Below are 19,290 nucleotides of genomic sequence, written 5' to 3'. Positions count from 1 at the left end.
TATTAACATTCTTATGGCCATATGTCATGGTGATATTTTCTTGTTTTTTAATGAGGTACCAGTATTCTTTTTTAAAAATTTAATTTTTATTTTAAAAAAAGATGAACCTTTTACTCCTCCTTACTTCCCTCTCTTCACCCACTACTGAGAAAGCAAGAAAAACAAAATTGTTGATACAAACATGTATGATCAAGCAAAACATATTTCTCATTGGTCATGTCTAAAAAAATTAAGTGCATCATGTTTCCTCATGAGTCTTCAGGAATTGTGGTTGATCCTTGTATTGCTAAAAAAAAGATTTTTACACATATGTACATATACACTCATTTTTTTATTAGTCAAAATTCACCTTCCTACCCTTCTACTCTACAATCCCTTCCTTTCCATTGAGAACATAAGAAAACCAAAACCATTACAAACATATAGTCAATCAAAACAAATCTCCACATTGACCATGTCCTAAAAAATATCTGCATTCTGAGTCCTTTCCCTCTTTAGCAAGAGATGGGAAGCATATTTCATCATTAGTCCTTTGCAATCCTGGTTGGTTATTATGCCAGTGTCTCCCATGTCACACAATCAGTTCCAAAGTTCTTGAGACAGACCTTGAGAGTGTCCTTGTATTGCCTCTTCTGACCACCATGTGATCGCCTGCCCCATGCAGTGGCACAGGACCGCTCAGTATGGCCTGCCCACATCAGAGAAGGTGCTGTGCTCTTTGACCAAAGCAGAATTGAAAGAGCTCAAAGGAAATTTGTGCAGATTTAGAGTATCCACCCCAAATGTTCACATGGACTATCTGTGCCCAGTCTGTGGTAGAGCATTCCAAGCTCGTCTTGGTCTGATCAACCACAGTCAGACACATTGAAACTTGATTTTATCAGAGTGATGTCATTTTGGTCTGCTTTGAGAATGAAGGACAACAACCACCAATAACCAATGGTTATTATGCTGATAAGATAGCATAATGTAAGCCTATATCCCTTGCCTTCTGACCTTTTATAGTGGTGGCTGCTACATTATGGATGATCCTGACTGTGGCTTTTCAGTTTTTGATTTCTTTCTTTCTTGCTGCTTGTAGTATTGTTTCTTTGACCTAGAGACTCAGGATTTTGGCTATAATGTTTCTGGATGTTTTCATTTTAGGATTTTTTTTTTCAGGAAGAGACTGGTGGATTCTTTTTTTTTAAAAATTAATTTGTTTTCTGTTTTCAACAGTCACGTCCGTAAGTCTTAAATTTTCTCCTCCTCTCTCCCTCTTGCCTCCCTGAGATGATATGCAGTCTTATATGGGTTCTACACATACATTCTTATTAACCACATTTTCGTATTAGTCATGTTGCATAGAAGAATTAAAATGAATGGGAGAAACCATGAGAAAAATCAAACCAAAATATAACACGAGAAAATATTCTGCTTCATTCTGCTTTCCAGTTCCATATTCTTTCTCAGGATGTGGAGGGCATTTTGCCTCAAGAGTCCTTTGGGAATGTTTTAGGTCCTTGCATTTCTGTGAAGGACTAGGTCTACCAGAAAAATTCCTTGCACACTGTGGTTGTTACTGTGTACCATGATCTCCTGGTTCTGCTCATTTCACTCAGCAACAGTTTATATAAGTCCTTCTATGCCTCTCTGAAGTCTCCCTGTTAATCGTTTCTTGTAGCACGATACTATTCCATTACATTCGTATACCACAACTTGTTCAGCCATTCCCCAAATGATGGGCATCCCCTTGATTTCCAGTTCTTGACCACCACAAAGAGAGCTGCTATAAATATTTTTGTACATGTTGTGATCTCTTTGGGGATACGGTCCTAGAAGCGGTATTGCTGGGTCAAAGGGTATGCACATATGTAGCCTTTTGGGCATAGTTCCAAATTACTCTCCAGAATGGTTGGATCAGCTCACAGCTCCATTAGCAATGAATTAGTGTTCCAACTCTCCCACATCTTCTCCAACATTTATCATCATCCTGTTTTGTCATGTTAGCCAATCTGATAGGTGTGATGTGGTACCTCAGAGTTGTTTTGATTTGCATCTCTCTAATCAATAATGATTTAGAGCATTTTTTCATATGACTACAGATAGCTTTAATTTCTTCCTCTGAAAACTGCCTGTTTATATCCTTTGACCATTTATCAATTGGGGAAATAACTTGTATTCTTGTCCATTTGACTCAGTTCTCTATACATTTTAGAAATGAGGCCTTTATTATAGACACTAGTTGCAAAAATTCTTTCCCATTTTTCTGCTTCCCTCTTGGTTGCACTGGGTTTGTCTGTGTGGTGTATTCTTTCTATTTTCACTTTGTCCTACGGTTCTAAGACATCTGGGCTTTTAAGATTTCATGAAATATGATGTCTAGGCTCTTTTTTTGGTCAGGATGTTCTGCTAGTCCAGTGATTCTTACATTTTCTCTCCTTGCCTTGTTTTTGCTATGGGATACCTCACATTTTCTTCTTTATTTTCTTGTAGCCTTTTGAATCGGTTTTACCATTTTTTGTTGCCTCATGGAATCATAGGCTTCTTTTTGGTCCATTCAGATTTTGGTGGAGTTTGTTGTTTGGACAGCGTTGTGTACCTCTTGTTCCAAACTGTTAATTCCTTTTCCAATTATTTCTTCAATAGCTCTCATTTCCTCCTAATTTTTTCCTCAAGTGTTTTTATTTACAAAAAAATTTTTTTAAATTTAAAAAAAATCTTGCTTCATCTCTCCCAGGAATTCTAGCTGAGTTTGTGCCAAGTGTGGTTTTCTCTGAGCTTTTGCTTTAAAACATCTTAAAACATCTATGTTTTAAAGTCCTTTTCTTCTTTTGGGTTTGTGTCTTCAGCTTTCTTGCCACTGTAGTAACTCTTTATGGTGGAATTCTTTTTTTATTTGCCCATTCTTCCAGGCTACTTTCTGACTTGATATTAAGCCAGAACTCAGCCAGACTTCTCATTGGAAGCTGGTCCTGCTGTTGTTTTCTTGGGGTAGTTATTGTGTTATTCTAGGATCACAGGGCCAGGCTGGAGATCTGCAAGCTTTCCGAGTGGTCTGATACAACAAAAATTCTTATTGTTGCCTTTTGGCCTGAGTTCTGCAAGTTCCTGACCTGGGTTTGGATCTGAGGAAGTTAGATTGCTGCTGGGCTCCATTCCTAACAGCCTCCTGGAAAGCTGTGTTGGCTTAGAGCAGCAGAATTCTAGGCTCCCCTTTGGGCTGGGATTTCCAGGCCGGTTCTTCCTCTGCAGGGCGTTCCGAGTTTGAACTGCACTGCTCCGGCCATTGCGGCTGGCTTCTGAACTGCCTCCTTTCTCAATGCACAAGTTGAGGTCTTCACTGCCTGGGAATTCTGTTCTCCTGGGCAGATCCCTTATTCCACCCTGTTCTGTGATGTGTAGGTCCAATATTCTTTTTTAAAATAAACTTTTATTGTTGCTTTTTATTTCTTATGTTTCTTTTTTCTCAATGGTCTCTTAAGGCAAAATGTATTTAAAGATCAGCTAATTCCAACATTAAATAAATTATTTGGAATAATAGGCAAAGAAGGAGTTCTACCAAACTCCTTTATGAAACAAATATAGTGCTGATGCCTAAACAAGAAAAAGAAAAACAAAGAAAATTATAGACCAAGTTCACTAATATGTATAGATGCAGAAATTCTAAATAAAATGCCAGCTATGCGATTACAACAATATATTGCAAAGGTGTGACCCATTGTGACCAAGCAGGATATACCAGGAATGCAGTGATGATTTAACATAAGGAAAACTATTAACATCATTGATTTTATCAGTAACAAAGGGGACAAAAATCGTATGACTATATCAATAGATGATGAAAAAGCTTTTGCTAAAATATAGCGCTCATTCCTGTTAAAAACACTTGAAAATATAGGTGTAAATGGATTTTTCCTTTAAGTGGTCAGAAGCATCTACCTAAAGCCATCAGCAAAAATTATTTCTAACAGGGATAACCTAAAAGCCTCCCCAGTTACATCAGACATGAAACAAAGATGCCCATTATCACCAATGCTAGCAGTAGCAACAAGAGAAGAAATTGAAGGAATGAGAATAAGCAATGAGGTAAGAAAACTATTTCTTTGCAGACGATATGATGATATACTTCAAAAATCCTAGAGGTTTCACTAAAAACTAGTTGGAACAATTTTAGCAGAGTAGCAGGAAGCCATATAAATTATCAGTATTTCAATATATCATCAGCAAAATGCTGCAAGAAGAGATAGTAAGAAATATAACCGTAGACTATGTTTTAGGCGGTTGCACATGTATAACCTATATTCCATTGCTTACTGTTTTAGGGAGGGGAGGGAGGAAAGGAGGGAGAAAAATGTGCAATTCAAAAAATTTTTAAGATGAATGTTAAAAATTGTCTTTACATGTAATTGGAAAAATAAAATAACTTAAAAGTATAATTGTAGACTGTATAAAATACCTGAGAGTATACCTGTCAAGACAAAGCCAGGAACTACATGAACATAATTAAAAAGCATATTTTATGCAAATAAAATCTGATTTAAATAATTGGATAAATATTAATTGTTCAGGAGTGAGCAGAGCCAATATAATGAAAATGACTATTCTATGTAAACCAATCTACTTGTTCAGTGTCATCTCAATTAAACTACCAAAAATTATTGAGCTAGAAAAAATACTAATAAAAATCATTTGGAAGAAGAAAAGGTCAAAGAATATCAAAGGAACTTATCAAATGTAAAGGAAAGAGGTTCAGCATTAGCAGGTGTTAGACTGTATTAGAAGTCATTAATTATCAAAATTATCTGGTGCTGGCTAAGAAATAGAAAGGGGTAGATCAGTAGAGCAGATAGACACACAGGACATAGTAAGAAGTGATTATAGTAACCTTGTGTTTGACAGATAGAAAGACTTAAGCTTTGGGGATAAGAATTCACTGGTAAAAATTGTTGGAAAACTGGAAAGCGGTCTGGCAGAAACTGGGTGTGGACCAATAACTTACATCATTTGCCAAGATAAGGTCAAAACGGATACATGACCTAGATATACAGGTGACGAGATAGAAGAAAACTAGGAGAACAGGCTGCACGTTACTTCTCAGACTTATGAAGAGGAGAAAAATTGAGATAGAGAGCTTTGTGAGATGTTAAGTGGGTAACTTTGATTACATTAAATTAAAAAGTTGTGGTACAAATAAAGCCAGTGTAGCTAAGATGAGAGCAGAAAATTGGGGGAAGTTTGTATAGAGTTTCTCTATTAAAGGTCTCATATCTCAAATTTACATAGAATTTTGTCAAATATATAAGAATATGAATCATTCCCCACTTGAAAATGATCAGTGAATATGGACAGTTTTTGGAGGAAGAAATCAAAGATATATATCTATATCTATATATATAGTCACATGAAAAGGTGCTTTGGATCATTGTTGATCAGAAATATGCAAATTAAAAAAACTTTGAGATATCATCTCATACCTAACAGATTGACTAAAATGATAGAAGGGGAAAATGACAGATGTTGAAGAAAATGTGGAAAAACTGGGACATTAATACACTGTTGGTAGAAGTGTGAACTGATCCAACCATTTTGGAGTGCAACTTGGAATTATACCCAAAGAGTTATAAAACTTTGCATACATACTCTTTGACCTAGCAGCACCACTATTAGATATGTTTTCCAAGGTGATAAGGGAAAAAGAAAAAGACATTATATGTTCTCAAATATTTATAGCAACTCTTCTTTTTTTTATATAGGTTTATATATGTAGTCATGCAAAACGTATTTTTAATAGTTATGTTGTAAAATAAAACATAACAAACAAAACTCAAGAAAAATAAAGAAAGTGAAAAAGCCCCCAAAGTTGCTTCAGTGTGTGTTTAGACACCATCCGTTCTTTCTTTGGAGATGGATAGCATTTTCCATCCTAAGTCCTTCATGGATGGTTGTATTGCTGAGAAGAGCTAAGTCATTCACAGCTGGTCATCTTAGAATATTGCTGCCACTTTGCATCAATCCATGTAAATCTTTCTAGATTTTTCTGAGAACACCTTACAGCAGGTCTTGTGGTGGCAGAGAACTGGCAATTGAGGGGCTGCGTCCTGGCGGAAACCCCTTTTGGTCACCATGTATGATCTTTGTGATATGTTGTTGTAGTCTTCTAGTTAGTACTGTATTTAGGATTTTTGCATCCATATGTATTAGTGAACTTAGTCTATAATTTTCTTTATCTGTTTTTATTTTTCTTGTTTAGGTATCAGTACCATATTTGTTTTTATAAAAGGAGTTTAGTGGCACTCCTTGTTTGCCTACTATTTCACATAGTTTGTTTAATATTGTAATTAGTTAATCTTTAAATGTTTGGTAGAATTCATTTGTAAATCCTTTTGGTTTCAATGCTTTTTTTTTTTTTTTTTAGGAAGCTCATTTATGGCCTGTTCAATTTCTTTTTTTAAAGTAGGTTTATTTAGATATTCTATTTCCTCTTCTGTTAATCTAGGCAGTTTATATTTTTGTAAATATTCTTCCATTTCACTTAAGTTATTAAATTTATTGGCACATAATTGGTCAAAATATCTCCTAATAATTCCTTTGCTGCTTCATTGGTAATGAATTCATCCTTTTCCCTTTTTATACTGGTAATTTGGTTTTCTTCTTTTTTGTTAATCAAATTAACCAGTGGCTTACCTGTTTTATTGCTTTTTTTCTCTCAGAATAACAGCTCCTAGTTTTATTTATTAGTTCAATGGCTTTCTTACTTTCAGTTTTATCAATCTCTCATTCTTTGATTTTTCAATTTGGTGTTTAATTGGTGATTTAAATTTTTTTCTTTTTCTAGTTTTTTAGTTGCATGCCCAATTCACTGATCTCCTCTTTCTCTATTTTATTGATGCAAATGTTTAGAAGTATACAATTTTCACTGCATCCCAGAAATTTTGTATGTTGTGTCATTGTTGTCATTCTTTGTAATGATATTATTTATAGTTCCTATGTTTTGTTCTTTTACTCATTTATTCTTTTGGATTAGATTATTTAGTTCCTATACATTTTTAATCTATGTTTCAACAACCCTTACTGAGAGTAATTTTTATTGCATTGTATCTGATCAGTTTTTAAGTAGGTACCATGTATTATGGAGAAAAATGTACATTCCTTTCTATACTCATTTGTTTTTCTCCAGAGGTCTCTCTTATCTAACTTTTCTAAAATTCCATTTACTTCCCTAACTTCTTTCTTGTTTATTTTTTGATTAGACTTATCTTGTTGAGGTACCCCACTAGTATAGTTTTCCTGTTCCTTTTCTCCTGTAACTTATTGTCCTTTAAGAATTTGGAACATTGATGCACATATGTGTCCTGTTGATATTAGTTTCTCTTTTTATCTCCTTTAAATAGTTCTTTTTTTCTTTTTCTTTCTCTGAGATCATGAGCCTTATCCCAGTTTTTTTCTGTCATCTTGTCTTGAATAAAAGGTGGTTTTACTTTAAACGTAGATGATACAGCAAAAGAGGTGTAGAAGTGCCTCCTAGCAAAATCTTGCTGGTCTAGCTGGTTTAAGACTCTTATCCTGACCTAAGCTCCCTGTCTACCTCAATGGAAGTCACAAGGAAACAAATAGGGTTGATCTTCAGGTATGCACTATCGACATACAGAGACACAAAACACAAAGACAGTCAAGAACATGCCTACTAGAAAAAAAAATTTCTTCTCCTAATTATTTCTTCTGCTCAAGGAAATTTCTTGCATACTTACTACTTACTGATTGAATAAAAATATTTAATTACTTTTCTCACTCAAGGAAATTTTTTGGTAAAAATTTACACGCAAATTGGTTCAAAGTGGTTTTAAAGTTTATTTTCTCACAAATCAATGGCCCAAGCTTCCTTTTCAAACCCAATGTCATGTGAAGATTTGAGGAACACTTAAGCAATTTGGGGTTTATAGACAGAATCTTACAACACATTAAATCCTGAGGCAGCCAGAAATTATACTTTATCCCCCAGTCTACTTTAGGAGTTATACATATTAATCAGAATGCATTCTGTTGATGACTATGTGAGAGTGACTAGTTATTAAAAGCTGGAGCATATAGACAACACTCAGAATGACACACAACATATTCTTATCTGGGAAAGATCTAACTGTTGGGAGTCATTAGAGAGTCAATCCACTATTAGAGTCTTTAACCGAAAGTTCCCCCTTGGGGATAAATTTTCCACTTGGTCTCCAAAATTTGGTGGAGTTTTCGGATAAGAATTTTAGGTACAGAGCTTTGATCTCTTCTTATGTCACCAACCTGTTATCCTATCAGAATCAACTCACACTCATTTCTATGTATATAAGCCTTCTTATTGCTAAATTAAAATTTCTATTTTACCTTTTGGTTCTAGGATATTGGAGCAATTTTTCTTGATAATTTTTTGAAATATGATGTATTGGCTCTTTTTTCCTTCCTTCCTTCCTTTCTTTCTTTCTTTTTTTTTTTTAAAGACATGGCTTTCAGGCACTCTAGTAATTCTGAAATTATCTCTCCTAGTTCTATTTTCCTGGTCACTTGTTTTTCAATGAGATATTTCATATCTTCTATTTTATTTTATTCTTTTGGCTTTGTTTTATTGCTCCTTAATTTCTCATGAAGTTATTAGCTTCCATTTACCCAATTCTAATTTTTAAGGAAGTATTTTCTTCAGTGACCTTTTAACCCCCTTTTAGATTTAGGCAATTCTACTTTCTAAGGAGTTGTTCTCTTCAGATAATTTTTATACCTTTTCCAGTTTGGTCAATTCCACTTTTTTTAATGGTCTTTTAAAAAAAATATTTGTTTTCAGTGTTCTACAATCCCTTCCATATATTTTTCCCCTCCCTCCCCCTCCTTCCTCTCTACCTCCCCACTCTTTCACTGAGATGGCATACAATTTTATATAGGTTCTACACATACATTCCTATTAAATACATACATTCCTATTACATACATTTTCACTTTAGTCATGTTGCATAGAAGAATTAAAATGAATGGGAGAAATCATAAAACAAAACAAAGAATAATACAAAAGAAAATGATCTGTTTCGTTCTGTGATCGAATTCCATAGTTCTTTCTCTGGATGTGGAAGACATTTTGCCTTAAGAGACCATTGAGAATTTTTTAAGTCCTTGCATTGCAGTGAAGTACTAAGTCTACCAGAAGAATTCCTCATACACTGTGGTTGTTGCTGTGTACAAAGTTCTCCTGGTTCTGCTCCTTTCACTCAGCATCAGTTCACATAAGTCTTTCCAGGCCTTTCTGAAGTCTTCCTATTCATCATTTCTTATAGTACAATAGTATTTCATTACATTCATATACCACAATTTATTCAGCCATTCCCCAGTTGATGGGCATCCCCTTGATTTCCAGTTTTGTACTACCACAAAGAGATCTGCTATAAATATTTTGTACATGTGGGACCCTTTCTCATTTTTATGATGTCTTGGGGATATAGGCCTAGAGACAGTATTGCTGGGTCAAAGGATATGCACATTTTTGTAGCCCTTTGGGCATAGTTCCTAATTACTCTCCAGAATGGTTGGATCAGCTCACAGCTCCACCAACAATGAATTAGTGTTCCGAGTCTCCCACGTCATCTCCAGCATTTATCATCTTCCTGTTTTGTCATGTTAGCCAATCTGATAGATGTGATATGGTACCGCAGAGTTTTGATTTGCATCTCTCTAATCAATAGTGATTCAGAACATTTTTTTAATGTGACTATAGATAGCTTTAATTTCTTTCTCTGAGAACTGCCTGTTCATATCCTTTGACCATTTATCAATTGGGGAATGACTTGTATTCTTGTCCATTTGACTCCGTTCTCTGTACATTTTAGAAATGAGGCCTTTATTATAGATAATAGTTGCAAAAATTCTTTCCCATTTTTCTGCTTCCCTCCTAATCTTGGTTGCGTTGGGTTTGTCTGTGCAAAATCTCTTCAATTTAATGTATTCAAAATTATCCATTTTGCACTTCATAATGTTCTCTATCTCTTGTTTGGTCAAAAATTTCTCCATTCTCCATAAATCTGACAAATATACTATTCCTTGCTCAACTGATTTGTTTATAGTATCAATCTTTATACCTTGATCATGTACCCATTTGGATTTTATTCTTGTGTATGGCGTCAGGCATTGATCTATGCCTAGTTTCTGCCACACTGCCTAGTTTCCCAGCAGTTTGAGCAGTGAGTTCTTATCCCAGAAACTGGGGTCCTTGGGTTTATCAAGCAGTAGATTGCTATGTTCATTGCTTACTGTGTCTTGAGTACCCAGCCTATTCCACTTGTCTGGCCTTCTGTTTCTTAGCCAGTACCAACTGGTTTTGATAATTGCTGCTTTATAATACAATTTGAGATCTGGTAGAGTGAGGCTACCTTCCCTGGTATTTCTTTTCATTAATTCCCTTGATATTGTGGACCTTTTGTTCTTCCAGATGAATTTTGATATTGTTTTTTCTAGCTCTAGAAAACAATTATCTGATAGTTTGATTGGCATGGCACTAAATAAGTAAATTCATTTAGGTAGAATTGTCGTTTTTATTATATTGGCTCAGCCTACCCACAAGCAACTTATGTGTTTCCACTTACTTAGATCTGACTTTATTTGTGCCCAATTCCACTTTTTTAAGGAATTCTTCTCTTCAGTGGATTTTTGTGCCTCTTTTACCTTTTAGGCTATTCTTTTTTTTTTTTTAGATATTATTTTCTTTAGTATTTTTAATTTGTAAAATCCTTTTTGAGTGTTTCCAGAAATTTTTTTTGGACCTGTGAGCAATTCACATTTTTCTTTGAAGTTTTGCATGTATCTGTTTTAACTTTGTTGTCTTTGTGTCTTGATATTCCCTATTACCATAGTAACTTTATGTGGTCAGGGTCTTTCTTTTTGTTTTGTTTTGTTTTTTTTTTGCTCATTTTTCCAGCTTCTTTCTTGATTTTCAACTTTACGTTCAAGTTGGAACATGTTCCAAGTGTGGAAGGGGCACTGTCCCAAGCTTCAGCCTTTTTGTGCTGCTGTTTTCAGAGGTAGTTCTGGGGCATCTGTAAGTTCTTAGTTTTTCCAAGATGGTGTGATCTAAGGAGAGGTTTGTTCGTTGCTCTTCTGGTTTGTGCATTGGTCTCTAAGGAACTATAAACACTTTTCCCCACCCGGAACTGTGACCAGGACCTCTACTTTCTGGCCACAAATGCTTTTAGACGTTAGAACCCTGAAATTGTCCTGCAAGTGTCAGTGTTCCTTTCATCTTAAACCTTTGACCGGGGCCCCTGCTGCCTTTTGAGCAGCCAGACACTCTTTCCCATTCTGGAACTATGACTAGGGTTCCCAATCTCTTGTAACATCAAGCTCTAGTGTGCTAACATTTCTCTTCACCCTGGGATTGTGACCCAGAATTGCCTATGGGTAGTGCAACAGAATTCTGTATCCAGTGACAGCTGTGGGGGTCTCTTGTAATCTTCTTCTGACCATTTGTCTGACCACTTTAATATCTGCGGGCTTAAAATTCTCAAAGCCACCGTCAATGCAGTCATCATCAAGGCCTGTTGCTAGCTTGCAGAGGCACAGTCTATGCTGCACTGCACTTCAGGCTTAACTACCACCCTAGTGAGACAAACCTTTCCTTTCATCTTCCCAAGTCTTCTTGGGTTGGAATACACTTTCATCCTAACCTTTTGTTGTTTCTTTTGCTCTACAATTAGATTTGAGATGTTATTTTAAAGTTACTTGGAGAGAGTTAAAGTTATCTTGGCTCACCTTCTGTCTTTTCTTTATAAAAGAGATGATTCATTCAGTTTCATTTCTGAGTAAATCTTTAGATTCACTTGTAGAGATTATAAATTTCCACTCTGATTCCAAACAAATCTAATTTATTGTCACAAAATTTTTAAACTGAATTTAACTAGATGGAACTGGAATTTGTGATTGAATTTCCTTAAATCTAATTACATGCTGTTACCTACAGCAAGGTGTAATTTAAAAAAAATAATTTTTAAAAAGTTGCCCCAATTATAAAGATAACATTTCTGAGCTTTTAAAAAAATTTCATATACTCAAATGGATCTGAGATCTTACTGATTCAGGAACTCTGATCAGTGATGTAGTTCTCATTTCATTCATGCCCATCTGGTCTGGTATGTGCCTATGTATTCCTCAAAATTTGACACACAGTGTCCACCCAGCATGTTGAAATCTTTCCTTGATTTATTTTGACATTGTAAAGGTACTAGTATATGAAGAGACTCTGGGAAGATCACAGAATAAGGCAGGAAATTACCAGATTCTCCCACAAATAATTTAAAATAATACCTCAAAATGAACTTTAAAGTTGTAGAAATAATTAAAAGTCAAGGTAAAGGGAGGGTATTAGAAAATACTTGACCTTCTGGGGTGGTAGTCTGGCCTGATTGAAGTGCAGATACCTCTTGGTGGATCCTACCAAATCAACAAGCCAGAAGTCCTAGGGGTAGCAGTATCACTGCAGCCTCAGCTTCAGGCATTTTCACCGAGAGGACAATATGGGGATCAGATAGTTGATCAGGGGAAGATTGCAGGGTCCTCTACTGGTTGACACTGGAAACAGAGCCCAGCCATGCTAACCAGAGCAGGACTTAGACTTTGGCTTGTATGTGAGGAGGAGCAAGTATATCCTGGTGAATGCAGTGTTAACGGGGCAGGGGCCATGCTGGCTGTGGTCACTCACTGAAGAGCAGAGTCCTTGATCTCTGTTCCTTGGGCAGAGGGGTGATCTGAAGCTTACAGCCTTGGAGGGACTGTATGGAGGAAGAGTGTTTACAGTGAGAATGTTGCTAGAGGCCCTTGGTCACACCAAGGCCAAGAGGAATACCTGACTTCAGCCCCCAAAATAAAGCTTAGAAAACAATATCTCAAAAAACCTGAAGCCTCAGACATTATCCTCCATGCCTTGGGATTTGAGCCTGATTCTAATGTGAAGTTAACAGTCAAGAAATAAGTCACTACAAATATTGAGTAATCAAAAGAGAAAGAACCCACCATAAATAGCTGCCACAGTGATAGAGAAAATGAGGGTTTAAACTCAGAAGACTGTGAAATCAAAACAGCTGCTTCTAAAGCTTCAGGGAAAAATGTAAAATGGTCACAAGCCCAAAAAGAGTTCTTTTTATTTAAAAAAATCATTTATTTTTAGTTTTCAGCACTCACTTTTATAAGATTTTGAGTTCTGAATTTTCTCCCCTCTCCCCCAGATGGCATGTGATCTGATATAGGCTATACATGTATGATCATATTAAACATATTTCCACATTAGTCATGTTGTGAAAGAAGAATAAGAACAAAATAAAAGAAAAAAAGAAAAAGAAAAGAAAGAAAAAGCAAAACCAGTAAAGGAAAGAGAAAATAGCATGCTTTGATCTACATTCAGACTCCATAGTTCTTTCTCTGCATATAGATAGCATTTTCCATCATGAATCTTTTGGAATTGTCTTAGATCATTGCATTGCTCAGGAAAGTTAAATCTAACAAAGTTGGTCATTGTTCAGTGTTGTATTATTGTGTGCAGTGTTCTCCTGTTCTGTTCACTTATATCAGCACCAGTTCATGTAAATCTTTCCAGGTTTTTCTGAAGTCTGCCTGCTTATCATTTCTTATGGAACAATACTGTTCATATACCACTACTTGTTCAGCTATTCCCCAATTCATGGGCATCCCCTCAATTCCCAATTCTTTGTTGTCAAAATAGAGCTGCTACAAATATTTTTGTATATGTGGGTTCTTTTTGCTTTTTTTATGATGTATTTGGGATACAGACCTAGAAGTGTTATTGCTGGGTAAAAAGGTGTGCACAGTTTTATAGCCTTTTGGGCATAGTTCCAAATTATTCTCCAGAATGTTTAGATCAGTTCACAACTCCACCAACAATATATTAGTGTTCCAATTTGCCCACATCTTCTCTAACATTTATCATTTTCCGATTTTGTTATGTTAGCCAATCTGATTTTATGAAAAACCCAATAATATAGATAAACCATTGGTTAATATGAGTTTTAAAAAGGGCATAGAAAACCAAATCACTATGAGAAGGATGAATTTACCACTAATAAAGATGAAATTAAAGCATTTATTGGGAATTATTTTGCCTACTTATATGCTAATAAGTTTAACAGTTGGTGTGAAATGGAAGAGTGTTTACAAAAATATAAACTGCCTAGATTAATAGAGGAATAAATAGAATATCTAAAAAAATCTATTTTTCAAATTTAGCTTCATGGAAATATTTCATCACACATAGATTGACATGGCTCTTTTCTTACAAGTTCAAGTTTATTTTATTTTTTTAATTCAAGTGTTTTAACAGCTTGAGGAACAGAATAGCTAAACAGGACTGTGTCACAGCCTGGTCCCAGAGTGCCATCAGGCTTTGATGATAATTTATAATGGTCTTTTTAATTTGACACAGATGATGATGATGGATATGGTGTTCTTGATAGATGTGGGTTATATCAATTTTTTTCCAACATTTTTTGGAAATGAGAAACTTTTTTAATTTTAAAAATGATTATGTCTCCCTTCAGAAAAGTATCTGTTTTATAAATACCTGTTTAGAAAAGAGATGACAAAAATTCAATATAAATTCAGTAATACTTTTATTTTTTATGATTTTATTATTATATAATAATTACCATTATTATAATAATCATACTGATGAGATCTCTTTTACCTATGAACTTTAAAATATGTTGTACCTATTGCACATTGCTTCCTCTTTGTGTAAATTCATATTCTGTATCAGATTGTAAGTTCCTTGACAACAAGAATTATATTTTACCTTTATATCCCTCAGAGCATCTAGCACAGTGCCTTGTACATTCATTCAACAAATTATTATTGAGGGTCTACGACACTCAATAATAATTTGTTGAATGAACAAAAGTGTAGGTAACAGTATTAGACCTGAAAGAGACCTTTGGGATGATCTGGAGCTCAAGAAACTGTGGCCCAGGAGTTGAGACTTGTAGGTCACATATGCAATCAGTAGAAGTCTCCTTCCTCCAGGTTGTTCATTCTTGTATGTTTTTTTTTTTTTTTTGTCTCAGTTTCTTAGAGAAGTTTAAGTTGGAAAACAGTTGTCACATGAAAAGGTCAAAAGAATCAAGAAACTACTTAAAGCCAGGAAAAGCATCATCTTCTTTCGAAGTTCAGAGATGGGAGTCATTGGCAGCATAGGTTTAGAGTGCAAGCCCTTTTGCACAACATTTCAAAGAAAGAATTATATAAAAGTGTAAACAGTATTTGCTTCATGAAAGAGTAAAAGAAATTGACTAGAAAATGATTTTGAAAGGCTTTCAGATCATGTCATATAAAAACTGGCTGATGGACTCCAGAAAGATTACTTTTATTTTTGTTATACCATACTTCCTCATGAAAGTTCAGAAAGTAGGAGTTTATTAGAACTTTGCAAAAAAAAAATGACTTAATAGCATTTCTACTGTTTTTTATCAAGCAATGCCATTAATAAAAGAAATAACTTAGAAGACAATTATACTGTGAATGGAAACCATTAAAAAACTACATTGTTATTTAATTTGTCCTTTAATTTCATTTATATATAGCTAAAGCATGAATAAATTTTAATTTCTCTCAAATTTTCAAGACCTTTTTGGAAATTTTAAAAATCAACTTTTTTTTTTCAACAGTTTGAAATCAAATCAAATGATGTCATCAGTTAATTGCTATGAACCCTTCAATATTTTTAGTCTTTCAAAAGATGAAGCAATTATGGGACTATCTTGTATATATAATTAAAATAAGCAGTATCTTCCTTGGATTTTACAGGATTTCAAATGATTATTTTTAGGCTTAGTAATATTTAAAGCATATTTTATTATTAACTGATGATTTTAGAAATCTGTTTTCAGCTGTTAACATATGAGAGCCAACTTACCAAGCTTCGATCTGAAGTTGAGAAAGGGGAGGCATTTCGACAGAGTCTTGAATATGAACTTGCTCTTGCTAGAAAGGAACTTGGCCTTGGAAGATTTGCTATTGAAGAAAAATTAGTTGAGACACACAAGAAGAATGAACAGTTACGAGGTACATATATTTTTTCTTGTTTTATTTTTATAAGTTTGTGTATTGGTTTTATGTGTATTGTTTGTATGTCTCCAAAGCAAAGATACAGGTATGTTATCACCTTTTCTGGTAATCTTATAAACACTTAACTACTTTAGGGAGTTTGCTTTGTGGACCCAGGTATAAGTAGAATAGTGTCCAACTGATTAGTTGGTTTACTTAGAACCCATTGCTTATAGGAGGACAGAATAATGATCTCTGATTAGTACAGGTAACTTTAATCTCCTTCACAGGTATAAATTTCATCTCCAATCTTGACCCACTGTTTTGGAGATACTTGAAATTAGTCTCAAATACTTTTATATGTTTGGTCTGATTTTAATGTGAAAGGCAAGCTAAATATTTATTATTGCTACTTTTTAAAAAAATATCTCTCTTCACATTAGTCAATCAAAAAATAATTTATTAAATGCCTACTATGTGCCAGGTACTGTGCTAGGTGTTCAGAATACAATTATTGAAAATAAAACAAAACTGAAACAATCCTTGCCCACAGGGAAGGGGACACAATATCTGTATAAGTATATGGAAGACAGATATAAAAGAAATAAATTAATTTTGTGTTGGGAAGGCACTAACAGGTAGAATATTAGGAAGGAGTGGTGCTTGAACTCAGCTTGGATGATAGTTCCTTTCTCTATCTGGCACATAGTAGGAATTTAATAAATGCTTTTTTATAGACTGACTGACTGTCCTCTTCCCCACAAAGGTTGTTCCAAACCCTCTCTCCCCCTACTTAAACTTCCCACTCTGTTTCCTCCCATTTCTCTTTCAGTCTCTGAGAAAGAGCTGAGGCTCCTTCTGTGTACCCTTGATAAACCCTTCTCTCTTGTCTTCTTCAGAAGATTCTACCACATTTGTTCCCTGACCTTTAATTTTTGTTCTCTCCCAAGTACTGGCTATTTCTCTGCTGCTGATAAACACACCCAGGTCTTCCCCATTCTGAAAAAAAAACCAAAAACCAGAAGCAAACCTGCACTTAGCTGGACTCTCCCCACTAGCTTTCCTCCTAGCTCTTTTTCCTTTCATAACAGCTGTACTTTTAGAAAAAAGCTACCTTAGCCATTTGCCTGGACTTCCTCTCTCCTTAGCCCTCTGCACTCTGGTTTCTGACCTCAACTGAAGCTGATTTCCCTAAAGTTGCCAGCCATCTTTTGATCATCACAGACAGTGGCTTCTTCTACAGCTTCATCTCTCTTGGTCTCCTTTTCAGCAACTTGATGCTGTTGTCATTGTTTCCTCCTGGACATGCTCTCCTCTCATGAGTTTTTGTGGCATTGCTCACTGCTGGTTCTCCCTACTTGTCTGATTACTCTTTCTCAGTTTCCTTTGCTGGCTCTCTGTCTCACCTCTGGGGTGTATGAAGTGTTCAGGGAGGACTAACACCTTTTGTATGAGGACTACTGATCCCTTTTCAGGGCTTCTCATGCACTGGTGGTGTCCATCTGCCATCCAACTCTCACCTGGGACTCCAAGAAGCTATAGCATGTATAGTGTCCACATCCTGGTAAACTGTCTCCATGGAGGGGCTAAATCAGGTTGAGGTTATAACTGATGGGCCTCAGACCTGTTGGTGAGTTAGCGCAGTGTCTTCCTCAAGCACGTGAAGACTTCCTCTAACAGAATAGGCAGATGTGAACAGTTTGTTCCAGTGGGTCATGAAGGTGGCAGAAGCAGTCACTGTGGAGTGCTTAGAACTTTGTCAGACATCTAAGATACCAAGGTCATCCTAGATCATTGTCAGTTTTCCTGACTTTTGTCTTGCCACTGACTTCATCTGGAAGAGAAAGTAAGGCTAATGCCTTTCCACAATTCTTCCTTACTTAAATCTAATTTATGCATGAGTCAAAAGACATCACTCATAAATTTTACCATCTCATATTTTACTATTTCATTATTTTATTTTTTTACTCTTCAAATATTTTACTATTTTATTATTTTTGTTGCTATTTAATTGTGTCTGACTCTACATGACCCCATTTTGAGGTCTTCTTGGCAAAGATAGTAGAGTGGTTTGTCATTTCCTTTTCCAGCTAATTTTGCAGATGAGGAAACTGAGGCAAAGTGTTAAGTGACTCGCTCAGGGTCACATATATAGTAAATATCTGAGACTGGGTTTGAACTCATGAAGATATCATCCTGACTCCAAGCCCAGTGCTCTATCTACTGCACCACTCTTTTGGAGGTACCTTTTGTAGCCCCTTCATCATTTCACTTTCAGGGAAATGCCACACCACCATCATCATTGTATATGCTGCCACCATGACCAAACATGATATACTCAAAGAAAATTTTTATGAAGACCTGGAGACCTTCATCATCACTGTGCTGAAAGAAGATAAGCTTGTAATCCTGGGCATCTTTAATGCCAGAGTAGGCACAGACTATCAGGTGTGGCAGGGAGTTCTTGGGAGGAATGGAGTTGGAAACAGCAACAATTTTGAATGCTGTGGATAAGTTCACTTACCTTGGCAGTATACTTTCCAGAGATATCTATATAGATGACAAGGTTGATGCAGACATTGCCAGAGCTAGCTCAGCATTTGGGAACCTCCATAAGTATGTGTGGGAGAGAAGAGATATTGGACTGCCTACCAAATTGAAGGTCATTAGAACAGTTGTGCTGACCTCCTTGTTGTATGCCTTTGAACGTGCCAGTTTGGACAGTGTACCAGTGCCATGCCAGAAAATTTAATTGCTTCCATTTGAATTGTCTTAGGAAGGTTCTGAAGATCACCTAGCAAGGTAAGGTACTGTACGCTGAGGTCCTCTCTCAAGCTGAACTCAATCTACAGCAAAAGCATAACTCTGATGGGCTGGCCATGTTGTTAAAATGTCAAACACACATTTTCCTAAAAGACTCTTTTGTAGAGAATTCACACAAGGCAGAGTTCACAAAGAGGTCAGAAGAAAGAACTTTGGTATCAGTGGTGAGACATGGGGGACATTAGCCCAGGACCAGCCAGGATGGTGTGTAGATATTGAAGAAGGTTCTGTGCTCTGTGAGCAAAACAGAATTGGGAGAGCTCAAAAGAAACATGAGGCACGCAGCGGTGCGAGAACCGTCCACTTCCCCAAATGTTTGCATGGATTATTTGTACTGTCTGTATTAGTCTTCCAAGCTCGTGTTGGTTTGATCAGTCACAGTCAGACACGTTGTACACTTATGTTATTTTGATTCTC

At 35.7% G+C, this 19,290-nt stretch overlaps 1 protein-coding gene across 12 annotated transcripts in view; it reads left to right on the top strand.

Moving 5' to 3' along the window:
- CCDC171 (coiled-coil domain containing 171) overlaps positions 1 to 19,290 on the top strand; it is a 509,668-nt gene that overhangs the window by 26,383 nt on the left and 463,995 nt on the right. For all 12 annotated transcript variants that reach the window (XM_072655937.1, XM_072655913.1, XM_072655979.1 and 9 more), the window contains one exon: positions 15,894 to 16,068. In XM_072655937.1, coding sequence (XP_072512038.1) covers positions 15,894 to 16,068 — 175 coding nt within the window. The remainder of the gene's footprint in view (positions 1 to 15,893; positions 16,069 to 19,290) is intronic.

Source organism: Notamacropus eugenii, chromosome 1 (assembly GCF_028372415.1).
Source record: "Notamacropus eugenii isolate mMacEug1 chromosome 1, mMacEug1.pri_v2, whole genome shotgun sequence".
Classification (NCBI taxonomy): Eukaryota; Metazoa; Chordata; class Mammalia; order Diprotodontia; family Macropodidae; genus Notamacropus; species Notamacropus eugenii.
The sequence above is the reverse complement of the archived record's forward strand: the minus strand, read 5'-3'. Positions and strand labels throughout refer to the sequence as shown.